Source organism: Chroicocephalus ridibundus, chromosome 4 (assembly GCF_963924245.1).
Source record: "Chroicocephalus ridibundus chromosome 4, bChrRid1.1, whole genome shotgun sequence".
Lineage (NCBI taxonomy): Eukaryota > Metazoa > Chordata > Aves > Charadriiformes > Laridae > Chroicocephalus > Chroicocephalus ridibundus.
In genome coordinates, this window is record NC_086287.1 from 64,133,256 (window position 1) to 64,146,826 (window position 13,571).

A 13,571-nucleotide genomic window follows, 5' to 3' on the forward strand; every position below is an offset into this window, starting at 1 on the left:
ATTGGTAAAAAGTCAGGGAAACAAGCTATTCCCTTGGGTAGGTTTAAAATGTCTCTTAACCTTTTCAACCTGGGGAAATTCAGATCTATACCAGTTCTGTGGCTTGAGCTCAATGATAATCATCATCGTAGATACAGAAAGCAAAACGGGTTAGTAAGAGAAATTTAATTTATAAACGCTATGAAATAAATTATTATTTGCTCATATGAAATTCAGTGCAAGGACATGCTGTGTTGATCAATGCAATGATAAGAAATGGCTGAAAATGGATGATACATTTAGTTCCTAGGGAGGTAATATGTGCTGAATGGCATGAGCTTATTTGATGCATTCCTTCATCTCTACAAGATCCAGCAGAGTGTGTGCTAGCGAGCATCTGTATATGCTGTGATTTCATTTTTTTTTAAGACATGAGTATATGAAACTGTTCTGTAACTTGATTGTTTTTATCTTAGCTGAACTTCAGATACATTTCCTGCATGATCTTTGTAGACAAGTACTTCTCTGATGCTCGTGTCTCTGTTTTGAAACTGTCAGCTGCCTCCAAAGCTTAAAATTCTCCTTTGCTATGAGGAACAAGGGAAAATGGGCGCTATTCAGGCAGCTGCCTTTCTGCAGGCAGTACTTGCTCAACCTGCATAATGTTATCTGCCTGTGCCTGCCTCACAGCCTGAAGGCTCAGCACCTTCCTCTTGGGATCCAGCAGAGGAGTAAAGGTCTTTTAATTCTCCTGCACTGCTGTGCTTAAGACTGTCTCATCTTAAAAACATTACAGAGAAAAAAATCTCATATTACAGATAGTATAAGAAGCATCCCTTTGAATACTGTGTCATAGAGCTAAATTGCTTTTTTAGTCCACTACATGTTTTAAAAAAACTAACCAAAACCCTGGAACGGTAACTTCAGCCGTTTGAAATTTGCTGCTGCTCGATTTTAAAACAATTGGAATGGCTTAGGGTTGTTTGGGGTTTTTTTTCAGATCAGAAAATGGGACTATTTCTAATATCCAAAATGGAGAAAGTTGCATTCAGCAAACACTTGCAAACATAAAAATAACCAAAGCACAAAACCGCCAAAACCTCACAAATCCATTTAAAACACCTTCAAAGAAAAAGCTGCTGGGGGATGTGGGTGGAGGTTGTTTTATTCTTTAAAAATGTCTTATTTTTCTGAGAAACTTATTTTAGGGAGCCCTTCTTACTCACCAGGTCCTGAGGCCTCCATCAGGTACAAACAGTGATGCCGCCAGTTGTGGTATGAAATCCTTGTGAAACAAATCTGGAGGATGATTCAAGGCGGTACCGTGCCCTGCACTACAGTTTCAAGCTGATTATGCAGAATGATACTGGCTGCAAGGATAAAGCCTCTTACAGAAACATGGTCATACTTACCTGCGGTCAATCCTGCATACACTTCAAAGAGAAAATAATTTTCTTAGAGGTGCTGACCTTTTATGCCAGTGTAATTTTCAATTTAGATTTCATGATAGAACCGTTTGAAAGCTCCCAAAGATGAGATGGATAGGCCTTTTTCAGCCTCCTTCGTGCTTTGACTTTTATCTGGCTGAGTCAGAATTCCTTAATTCCACTTTTTCAGTAACATTTGAAATGTGTTTCCATAGGGACGAGGGAAAATGCGTAGAGGGAATTTTGGAGATCTTTGATATGCTCCTGGCCATGACCTCAAGGTTCCGAGAGCTGAAACTGCAGCACAAGGAGTATCTATGTGTCAAGGCAATGATCCTCCTCAATTCCAGTGAGTATACAGTTGACTCTGATTCTCACCTAAAGGTACTTTTTATTTTGAGGGTGGCTGGGAAATAAGCCTCTAAAAATGGCAGAATGAGATAAAGCCGTTGAAAGAGAACAATAGGAAAGGACTTCTAACCATCAGATTGTAAGGATTATTGCTCAAGAAACTTCTAAACTGTATCATTTGCTGGATTTAGGGCCTATGTCCTGTTGTAAGAATTTCATGAAAGACCCAAAGTCTGAAGCTTCTCACAAGGTGGGACTCATGGCCCAGGCTGTGGGTATGTCCTTTTCAATGAGAACTTTCCTCATATCTCTGTGTATCCTGCTCATGTGTAAAGCTGCTATACAAACCTACAGACCTGTCCTTAATTCTAGTAAAACTAGTTAACTCAACTAAGTTATGATTAATTGGGCTTAAATGTTCCTATTTTATGCTCTCCTTTCTTGTCAAAGTTAATCTTTTTCTCCTAATTGTCAAGGTCTTCTGAAGCTCTGTCCTTCCATAAGTATCTTTGAGAGGATTTTTTGGGTTTTTTGCCCAGGTCTCTTCTGCTCTGTCACTAACGTTATTGTGTGTTTCCAGACCTTCTTAGTGGCGATTTCTTCTCTTCCTTCTCCATACCCCCAATCCCCTTTTTTCACTTTTGTTGACTTTTAAGGTTTCTCACTGTAGGCAAATGCTGTATTATGGCACCCTTAGTGAACTGTAGGGAGACCACGGCAGGCTGGGTCTATGAGCAGTTTCTCTCACCATGTTCTCCTTCCTAGGGCATACTTAGAGAAAAAAGTGTTTTTATTTCAGCAAGAAGGTATTGGAGCAAGCATAATGCTATAATTCATAATAGTTACTAAACTACAAGGTACAGAGTGATTAAAAGGAAAATCTCCTGGAGAACGGACAGCATGTCCACTCTCTGGAGTGAAAGGCTTATATTCAACATGTTGTCCAGGGAAGATTTGGGACAGTTACTCAATTTGCAAATGATGTGACTGTCAAATTTTGGCAAAGGAATGCAAGTCAGAGCTCAGTTTACCACATGGAGCATCGTTCGTACAGTCTTGAGGGGGGGATGTCAGGAAACGTATCTCTCTAATCCTGCTGAAATATTACATCAGAAAAAAATCCACAGTCGCAGCTTTTTTTCCTTCCTCGTGAACAGGGAGTATTTCTTTCTCTTCTCTCTTTAGGCATGTTTCCCTTGTCAGCAGAAGAACCTGAAAGCAACAGGAAACTGCATCACCTGCTTAATGTAGTCACGGATGCTTTAGTGTGGGTTATCGCAAAGAGTGGAATCCCCTCGCAGCAGCAGACAACTCGTCTGGCCAACTTGTTGATGCTCCTCTCTCACGTCAGACACGCAAGGTAAATTTTACAGAATGCGTGTGACACATAAGGTGTTAGTATTTCTTTATTAAAGCAACAATGCAAGGCTCGAACCCCAGGGCACTCCTGAAGGGATCCTGACACTGCTCTTCATCTCTGTTGATTGTAAGGCTTTTCTTCCTAGCAGAACTAAACAGGCAATACACTTCAAGTGCTTGCTGGCGCTCAGAAATTTTGTGTTGATATTAAAATGCTGTCTTAATTGTGTTACATTAAATTATTCAGTATGTATCTGCCTGAAACATTTAACAATAATAACACAAATTCTGCCTTTCAAACAAAACCCTACCCAGTCATGAAAACTCTTCCGTCCAAAATAGAAGTCTCTTTCAAAACTGATCTGCAGTGTGGGCTTTGGTGGAGCAAAGTGTACACTGGGTGTCATGTTTCTCCCAGACCAAATGTGTTGTCTTTTATTTGGAACCACAGCAGTTTTGCCAAGTGACTTATGCTACAGTGATGCCATACTCTTGCTTTCCTCATGGGAAGCAGCTCCTCTGCTCCCTGCCAGTTCCTGGACCTCCTTGAGCTGCTCATCTTTGCTTACAGTACAGCAGACCCAAACGCAGGGTGCTACAAACGGATGCTTTAATTTTCAGGCTGTTTAATTATTACCCAGAGAACAGCTATTCACAAAGCTGTCTTATGTCCTGGCTTTGGACTGTGTGTCCAGGAAAGACAGTCCTGGGACCAGGCTACAGCATGCAAAAAGAGAGATGGGCATATCTGACTTTGTGTAGGGACACTGAAGAGGGACAGCCACCTCTGCAACAAGCTTCCTGGGAGAGCAGGTGGCAGCAGCAGGGACCTGACTGTGCTGAAAAGTAGCTTTTAACAGCCAGTTTGTGAACTGGTGGTGAGTTTAGGCCCTACCAAAGCTAGAGCACCAGCCAGAGCCGAACCCGACTCATGGCTCTGATGCAGTGCTGTCACCTAGGTTGCCCACTGTAGTGTGACACTGCATCACAGCATCACAGAAGCTCTTGTTCTGGCATGGCGTGAATAAACACTGTGAATCTTTGCAAAATTTTTATATTTTCTTATTAAAACAAGAGTTTTTATGCTGTGCCTATCTCAGCCAAAGTCTGGTGGCTACTTGTGTTACCTGTCTTCTTTACGTTGCTTAGCACTGGTCAGTCAATTGTAGTTTGTTCTGGAAATAATTGATGCTCTCAGCCTTGATTGCCAAATGATGCGGGACTCTCAAGAGCGGGGTGTAGGAGTGGGGGGACACAATTTCTTCTTTGCCTTTAGCATATTTACAACTCTTGCATTGTAGCAGGACCTCATTTTTCTGGAAGCATTGCCCCCTCCCAGTCCCGTCCACCAGGTCAGTTATGTGCTTGGCTGTCTGCTGCTATTTCCACTGTGGTAAATTTGGTGTTGAGCAAGCCCACTTAGATTTCAACCCCAAAACCTCGAGTGCATCTGACTTATACATATGTGCCACTGTAATGGCAATAGCCATCTCCTGTTAGTCCAAATCATGATATGGCCACTGAGCATCCAAGCTAACAAGGTGTCATTTTATCTTACTGCATAACAAAAAACCCAACTTTTAAAGTCCGTAGCCATCTGCAAGATGTGACACCGGACATACAGAGAGGAAACAAACTGCTTGAAGGTAGCCAGGGTAGTTTGGTCTTCCTACTCAACCAGGCAGGAGATGTGGGTAGCCACTAGAGCTACATGTTGTAAAGTCACCTTTTGTACGAAGCTGCATCATGTGGGCCTCCACTCTTGCAGCATCAGAGGTGTTTCTCTTTGTTTTCAATAGGGTTGGTACATCTGCATTATTTTCTGAAGTCAGTTTGTGAGGCGTAAAACAAGTCTTGGTTCTCTAAATAGTAAAACATTCAGCTTTAAAGTTTTGGGATGTTGTTACTGTTGACAGTGGTAAATAATCTCAAGGACTAGAGCAACTAAAGCCAGCCTCTTAACTCCTAATTAAAAAAAGGATTCTCTTGAAGCCATTAGCATGTTTTTCTTCTCTGCATTGTCAGACCCAGATCGTTGACTTATTTTCTGTTCTCCTTCACAGTAACAAGGGAATGGAGCATCTCCTGAGCATGAAGTGTAAAAATGTGGTCCCAGTGTATGACTTGCTGCTGGAGATGTTGAATGCGCACACTCTCCGAGGCCAAAGGAAATCCCCAGTCATACATCCCGAATTTGGCCCATTAGAACAAATGGAGACTGGAGACAGTCTGCGAAATGGGGCAGCCCAGTAATTCTGTTGAGACCTGGAAATGTGAAGGTTGTTCAAAGCTGTGGGAGAAAACAAAACTACTGTGATGGGGCTGCTGAAGTGTGACCTAGTGCGAGCCCTCGTCTCTTCTAGATTTGCACGTCGGTATCTCGGGAAAGGCTTGTGGGATGCACACCTCTGTCCATGTTTCTGACACTGTAATAGCTGCACTTTTATAGTGCCTTTTCTGAGACTCTTCAAAAGCACCTTATGAAATTAAGCCTCAGAACAGTACTGCGAGATAGAGAATTACTGCCTCTCCTTTTTTAGAGGCAGGTGAACTGAGACAGAGGTTTAAAAGGCCTGGTTTAACATGACAGAAGTCAACTGTTTCAGGGCAGGAGTCAGCACCTAGGCCTCCATCTCCCAGACCAAGGCTTTCAAGCGCTGACTAGACATCTCCTCTTTCAGCGTCAGATTGTATGAAATGTCGAGCAGCATCGTTTGGGACAGATCCACTTACCTATGTGTGCTGGTCCCTGGGGAATACCTGCTTTGCAGCTGTTCTAAAGTGACGGGATATCTGCAGTGTAAAGGAGTTTCTTCTATTCTTAAATATGCAATGGCTGTAAGAGCCTTTATTTGAAGGCCATTCAGGACAGCTTCTAGGGCCGGTTCAGAGCTGCTTCAGAAAGGTTAAACCAAGCTTAAGTATGTATGGTGTGAGCCTGTTCTTAACACTCACATTATTATCTATGTATAATTCTTCAGTGCTTTAAACAATGACCAAAATGCCTAGATATTTCAGTCGATACTGACCTTTGAAATGTGTTTTGTCTGTGAGATTCACATGTTGTTTTATATATTTATTAATGATGTTAAATCTATTCTAATATTTAGGTACAAGAGGTTGCTCTGTGAATGTTAACTGTTTGCATTTGTATATGAGCTGCTAATCGGGGCATGTGAAATCAGCTAGAAACAAACCATCTTCCCTCCCCTTTTGACTCGTGTGGAATTATGTCCTGCCCAGCCGAAACCTCTTGCAGCCGTCTTGCAGGGGGTGAGGCAGTGGCTGGGAACCTGAGCCGGGACCTGCTTTTGCGTGCTGCCCTCCGCTTTGCTGCTTGCTTGTTTTCAAAGCGCATGGCACCTTACGCTGTGGCTTTCATGTCTTGTATAGGATTCCTCAAAGAGCAGGGGGATGATGGTTCTGGCACTTCCTTTGTTTCGCGTGTGTGATGACTTGTTTGAGTTTCCCTGAAGATGCGAGTTTGAACCCCCCTGTTGTGCCGATTTCTGTGTGTGTTTAAGCTGCACTGAGAAAAAAAAACCCAGAGGAAACAGCTTGGCCGATGACCTCAGTGACAAGCAGGATGGCATCACTGCATCTGGCAGCTGCCAGTATCGCATTTTGATGTGAGCAGGAATCGCAATCACTCTAAATGGATATGTTTAAGTATAATACGTGTATGTTCTGGGCATTTCAGGTATGGTGAAATTAAATTGGCATCACACCAAAAGTCTATCTTGAGCCAGTAAGTTTTCTGAGTATGTCATTTGCATACTTTGAATATTAGTCAAACCTTTGATCTTGGTATTTTTTCAAAGCCAAGAACAATATTTTTTATAGGAGGAGCGTTAAGAGTTTTCAGTGAGTTACACAAATCTATTGTCTTGTTTTGATCTTGTACTATACCGGATGCTGCTGCTGGTCTAAATTTTTACTAGCTACCTTTTTATTGTTTTTAAGAAATTGTAATATAGCAGTACCCTTTAAATAAGTGTAATATTTACTACAAAAAAAAAGGGGGAAAATGTGAATACAGTCTGGAATTCATTGGTACTTTCATTTTGGGGGAAGTCTTGGGCTTGATCACCTTCTGGCCTCAATGCCTGTTGTATTGTTCTTTTTTTTTAATTTTCCTTATCCTGTGTAATCTTTTTGTTTAATACAGTTTTTCGAAGAAATGTTTAAGTGGGTTTTTTGTTTGGTTGGTTTGTTTTAGAAGTGCTGAATTTATGTGCAACCTTGAAACAAGCCTCTTAAAAAGAAAACAGGAAAGTAGGTATAAAGCGTAAAATAAACTTCTAAATGTAAATTTGCTCTGGATTGACTTTGTAAAAGGGTGATGCTGCAGATTTGTGCCACGTGTTGTGATTCATATTTGCTGTTACTAGCACAGTGCAACTAGGAAAATGATGTGATTTGTCAGATTTTTTTGTCTTGTTGAACATAATTTTATTAAAAGTTACTACTAGTGTTTTAAAATGGGCAAAAGCCAATAGCTGTCAACTCTCTGGATGAATGTAGCTGTGTTCATACTTGGATAAGGAGAAGGTGCAAATCCCTAAAACAGCACAGTTCATAAACAGGGGAGCTGTGTGACAAAATGACCGGACAAGGGTGCCCTGGTCTCTTGAGAGAGGTGTTTGGTTTATCATGGCTCTGTATCCTACAGACTCTCTCAGATGCTGCATTCCTGGTGTGGAGCATGTCCATGTCCATGTCCCTGCCACGCCTGAGCAGAGCTGCCACGCTGCCTTTCAGTTTAGATACCGGGGGGGCTTTTCCAGTTTCAGCATGAATGACTCCAGTGCTGAGGAGCTGCAAGGGCTGTGAGGAGGTGAGGAGAGCAGGACCGATTTATGGCTTTCCTCCACTGCTTCCTCAGCAGCTTCTGCTGAGCTGGGACCTGGCCAGAAGTGGCTGTTTCTACTTGAAGAAATTACGCAGCAGTTGTGGGATGTTCGCAGAGGTGAGCGAGCTTGGTTCATGCAGGAGTGCCAGTTGCTGTGGATTTAAAAAAAAAAAAAAAGCACAAAAAACACCCCAAAACCCCCCAACAAAAAACAAACAAGCAAGAGAGAGAGTGGGAGAGAAAGAAAGAAGCCCAGACTTCTCCTTCTGCGTGCTGTTAAAAACACGCTGAGGTTCTCCTCAAGTCTAGAACTAGAACCAAACCGTAAAACAACCTAATATTTTTAAAGAAATGTGTTAAGTCTTGGAGCATTTCAGGCAGGTGAAATGCTTTGTCCCCAGGAATGTGAGATCTTTTCCACACCTCCATCTTCTTGCAAATTACCCATTTTTAGTGCTGTCACATTGCCAGTCAGAGGGGAGAACAGGAGGAAAAGACGTGTTGGAACATTCTCCCTTGAGATAGTGCCGACAGGCTGGGTGCTTCTATAAGATGTGTAGCAAACTAAGACAGATAGCATTTAAAGATTTTTTTTAATAAATATATATACTTCCATAATAATAATATGTTAATTCCTTACTGACTGAATGATAGATATATACATGTATCACTGTGATGAAAGCAGAGCATCCTTTTAAGTGCTGGAACTTTTTCTTGTCCTCCTGATGGCCTGTGGAGTATGGAAGACATCTGCTGTACTTGCATCATTACAGTGGTTTAACAGAGCCTAAAAATGCAGTGAGCCCCGAGAAAGTTGCCTCTTGGTCCTGTTCGACTAGTGATCAGCCACAGCTGAGGTAAGAACATTTGTCTGGACTTTATCATAGAATCATAGAATGATTTTGGTTGGAAGGGACCTTAAAGATCATCTGCGTCCAAACCCCGTGCCATGGGCAGGAACACCTTCCTGCAGATTGGGTTGCTCAAAGCCTCATCCAGCCTGGCCTTGAACACCTCCAGGGATGGGGCATCCACAGCTTCCCTGGGCAACCTGTTCCAGTGCCTCACCACCCACACAGAAAAAGAATTTCTTCCTGATATCGAATCTAAATCTGCCCTCTTTCAATTTCAGGCCGCTGCCCCATGTCCTGTCATAACACTTCCTGATAAAGAGTCCCTCCCCATCCTTCCTGTAGGCCCCCTTTAGGTACTGGAAGGCTGCTATAAGGTCTCCTCGGAGCCTTTACTTCTCCAGGTTGAAAAACCCCAACTCTCTCAGCCTGTCCTCATAGCATAGGTGCTCCAGCCCTTTGATCATCTTCGTGGCCGTCCGCTGGACCTGTTCCAACAGGTCCATGTCCTTCTTGTGTTGAGGACTCCAGAGCTGGATGCAGTACTCCAGGTGGGGTCTCACCAGAGCAGAGTAGAGGGGCAGAATCACCTCCCTCGACCTGCTGGCAACAGTTCTTTTGATGCGGCCCAGGATACAGTTGGCTTTCTGGGCTGTAAGTGCGCGTTGCCTGCTCATGTTGAGCTTCTTGTCCACCAGCACCCCCAAGTCCTTCTCCTCAGGGCAGCTCTCAAGCCATTCTCCGCCCAGCCTGTATTTGTGCCTGGGATTGCCATGACCCAGGTGCAGGACCTTGCACTTGGCCTGGTTGAATTTCATGAGGTTCACACAGGCCCACCTCTCCAGCCTGTCCATGTCCCTCTGGATGGCATCCCTTCCCTCCAGCATGTCAACCGTGCCACACAGCTTGGTGTCATCTGCAAACTTGCTGAGGGTGCACTCAGTCCCACTGTCCATGTCACCAACAAAGATGTTAAACAGCACTGGTCCCAGTACTGACCCCTGAGGAATGCCACTCGTCACCAGCTTCCATGTGGACATTGAGCCCTTGACTGCAACCCTTTGAGTGCGGCCATCTAGCCAGTTCCTTATCCACCGAGCGGTCCATCCATCAAATCCACGCTTTTCCAATTTACAGACCAGGATGTCATGCGGGACAGTGTCAAACACTTTGCATAATTCCAGGTAGATGACGTCGGTTGCTCTCCCCTTATCTACCAATGCTGTGGCAGCATCATAGAAGGCCACCAAATTTGTCAGGCACAATTTGCCTTTGGTGAAGCCCTGTTGGCTGTCACCAACCACCTCCTTATTTTCCATGTGCCTTAGCAGAGTTTCCAGGAGGATCTGCTCCATGATCTTGCCAGGCACAGAGGTGAGAGTGACCGGTCTGTTGTTCCCCTTTTTGAAAATGCGGCTTATGTTTCTTCTTTTCCAATCAGCGGGAACTTCACCAGACTGCCACGACTTTTCAAATATAGTGGAAAGCGACTTGGCGACTTCATCTGCCAGCTCCCTCAGGACCCATGGATGGATTTCCTCCGGTACCATGGACTTATGCACCTTCAGGTTCCTCAGATGGTCCCGAACCTGATCTTCTCCTACAGTGGGCGGTTCTTCATTCTCATAGACTGTGCCTTTGCATCCTGCAACTTGGGTGGTGTGACTGGAGCCCATGCTGGTGAAGACTGAGGCGAAAAGCTCATTCAGCACCTCAGCCTTCTCCATATCCTGGGTGACCAGGTCACCTGTCTCCTTCCTGAGAGGGCCCACGTCTTCCCTAGTCTTGCCTTTACCCCTGACGTACTTATAGAAGTTTTTCTTGTTATCCTTGATGCCCCTAGCCAGATTTCATTCTATCTGGGCTTTAGTTTCCCTAATCTGGTTCCTGGTCGCTCGGACAGTTTCTCTATACTCCATCCAGACAACCCATCCTTGCGTCCACCCTCTGTAGGCCTCCTTTTTGCTTTTGAGCTTGTCCAGGAGCTCTTTGTTAATCCACGCAGGCCTCCTGGCATTTTTCCCTGACTTCTTCATTCCTGGGATACAACGCTCCTGAGCTCGGAGGAGGTGATCCTTGAATACTAACCAGCTCTCTTGGGCCCCTCTTCCCTCCAGTACTTTTTCCCATGTTACCCTGCCAAGCAGGTCCCTCAAGAGGCCAAAGTCTGCTCCCTTGAAGTCCAGGGTAGTGAGCTTGCTGCATGCTCTCCTCACTGCCCAAAGGATCTTGAATTCCACCATTTCATGATCACTGCAGCCGAGGCTACCCTTGAGCTTGACACTCGGGACAAGGTCCAGCGTAGTTCCCCTCCTTGTTGGCTCCTCTACCATTTGAAGAAGAAGGTTGTCATCAACATATTCTGGATTTCTTGTGCCCCGCTGTGTTGTCCTTCCAACAGATATCAGGATGGTTGAAGTCCCCCATGAGGACCAGGGTCTGTGAATGCAATGCCGCTCCTATCCGTCTATGGAGGGCCTCATCTGCTCTGTCGTCCTGGTCAGGTGGCGTGTAGCAGACCAAGTTGGCCATTTGACATGGGCCGAGAAGCTCCCCTGGCAGCTCTGGCAGGGCAGGGACTAAGCGAGAGGCACCGCTGAGGTGCCTCCATGTGTTCACTGGGGTCCGGGTGGAGCATCTGCCCGTCCCAGACACTCCTCAGGGGCTTGGTGCCACAGAATGGAATGTGCTGGACATGCAGAAGTTGGTGCTGTATCAGCAGTGGGAGTTGCCCACGGGGAAATCTCCACCCCCACCCCCAGCATCACCCTTGGGAAATGGCTCCTTGGAAGCTGTGTCCTCTCGCTGTGGCACAGCCGGAACAGAAATCCTGCCATGGACAGGCCCCATCCCACCACCAGCATATACACCACCACCCACCCATCAGTGTCATGAAGGCACCGAGAGCACACCCACCATCGCAAGCTCAGAGGCCAGCACCAAGGCAGCCGATTCCACCACTCAGGATGGGATCTCAAGGAGCAAGTAAAGCATCCACAGGCCACAATGCCCCTTTTTATGTTTGCTAAGGGTTTGGGGCTGCTTCTGTGATGGTGTGGTCCCTGCCAGGCACCATCATGACCTTTATAGCCCATAACCCTGCCCAAGCAATAACCACCTGTGGTGGTCACAATGGGTGCATCTGGTCATGATGGTGGCATCCGGGGCTCCAAGGTGGTTTTGGGGAGTCAGATAAAAACACAATAGCCAAGGACCAACTTAAGCAATGCTGGCACAGTGGTCAATATGCAAATAGGGCTACAGGGCAACCATCTTACCCCCATAAATAGTCAACCCCCCAAGAGCCTTTGTGATTCTCCTGCACGGCAGCATCTCCCCTTAAGTAGCAACGCCTCTCAAGATTACTTCTCGAGATGCAGAGATTCCTTGACACAACAGATCCTGGGTAAGTGACTAACAGCACGCTAAACTCTGAGATCTCAGCTAAGCGATACAAAGGATTGATTGGGAAGATACAGTCCTTTTGACATAAACCCTTGACCAGGGCTGGGACTGGATCCAGCTGCCCCTGGACTCCTCTCTGAGAAGGAGTTTGGAAAGCAAGAGGGTCCTCTCTGAACCTCCTGATTCCACGGGAGGCTCTCCCTCACAGTTCTGACTGACCCTGCCCTCCATGCAGTAAATGACCGATTGCACCTCGCCATCGAATCTTGTCGAAACACAGTCGCATTGACCATCAAACGCTGCCGCTGAGCCGGGGTGGGGGGTGCCCAAGGGCAGGGCTGGCTGCCGGCCTGTGATGCGCTCTGTCGCCTGGGACACCACAGGGGATGCGTCACAATGGGGGGCAGCTATAAAAGGCGCCAGCAGCAGCGCTGCCCCAGTACGGCCTGGGCTAGCGGTGAGTGGGCTGGCGGGGGGAGGCTGGGCTGGACCAGGGCCGGGGCAGAAACGCCGGCCCCCGCGGGGTGGGTTCTCACCCAGCATCGAGGGCCCAGCCACTGGCCCCTGGGCTGGGCACAGGCCTTGCTGCCTCCCCGCTGCCTCGTCCCCTCCCCTACCTGCCCCCAGCTCCCTGCGGCTCCTGTCCTGGCTCCCCCCGCCACCAGCTCCCTCCCTCCCAGCCCCACTGAACCCCTTCTCTCCCTATTCCTACAGCCTATGGCTGCAAAAATGGTCCTCGCCTTGCCTGTGCTAAGCATCTTCCAGCTCCTGCCGATGGTCGGTGATGAGCTGGACGAGGCCACGCGTAAGCGTGTGCAGCAGCGTGTGGAGCGTCTGAGCCACTTGATTCAGCTGCTACATGACCTGGAGCAGAGAAGCTGGGAGCAGAGGATCCAGCAGCTAGCCTTTCCCTGGAGAGCCGTGCTCTTTGCTGCCTTGCAGCAGTGGCACATCTGGGCGGTTGCTGGAGTCCTGGTCCTGATATTCGGGCTCTCCTGGGAGCTCCGGAAATGGAGCGCTGAGGAAGAGGAGGAAGAGGGAGAAGAGCCGTTACATATTTCTAGGTTTCTGGACGAGTGCCCATTGTGGCCCCTGACAAACAGGCAAGGGAGTGTATGTGTAGTGGTGGAACAGGTGGTGAACGACCTTCTCTGTTTCTGCCGAATCCTCTCTGGCAATGCCTTCATGCCAAGGGTGCAGCCAGTTGTCGGCGTGGGCACCTTCCGAGATAGCCAGAGTGCTGATGGAGGAGACCTTGTCTATCGCCTGCTTGTGCCCCTGAAGCCACCCCCTGGGCACTCCTTCCACCTTGAGCTGGGCAGCAAAAAGGACACGTTGGTAAGGAAC

The 13,571-nt window shown here is 46.6% G+C and overlaps 1 protein-coding gene across 11 annotated transcripts in view; it reads left to right on the plus strand.

Annotated features, from left to right (window-relative positions):
- The window catches only part of ESR2 (estrogen receptor 2), a 93,616-nt gene extending 86,019 nt beyond the window's left edge, over positions 1-7,597 (plus strand). For 10 of the 11 annotated variants that reach the window (XM_063333581.1, XM_063333584.1, XM_063333578.1 and 7 more), the window contains 4 exons: positions 1,622-1,755; positions 1,949-2,032; positions 2,943-3,117; positions 5,180-7,597. In XM_063333581.1, the coding sequence (XP_063189651.1) occupies positions 1,622-1,755; positions 1,949-2,032; positions 2,943-3,117; positions 5,180-5,369 (583 nt within the window). In that variant the 3' untranslated portion in view covers positions 5,370-7,597. The remainder of the gene's footprint in view (positions 1-1,621; positions 1,756-1,948; positions 2,033-2,942; positions 3,118-5,179) is intronic. The other variant, XM_063333585.1, reaches the window with a different exon arrangement.
- Positions 7,598-13,571: the final 5,974 nt, after the last annotated feature.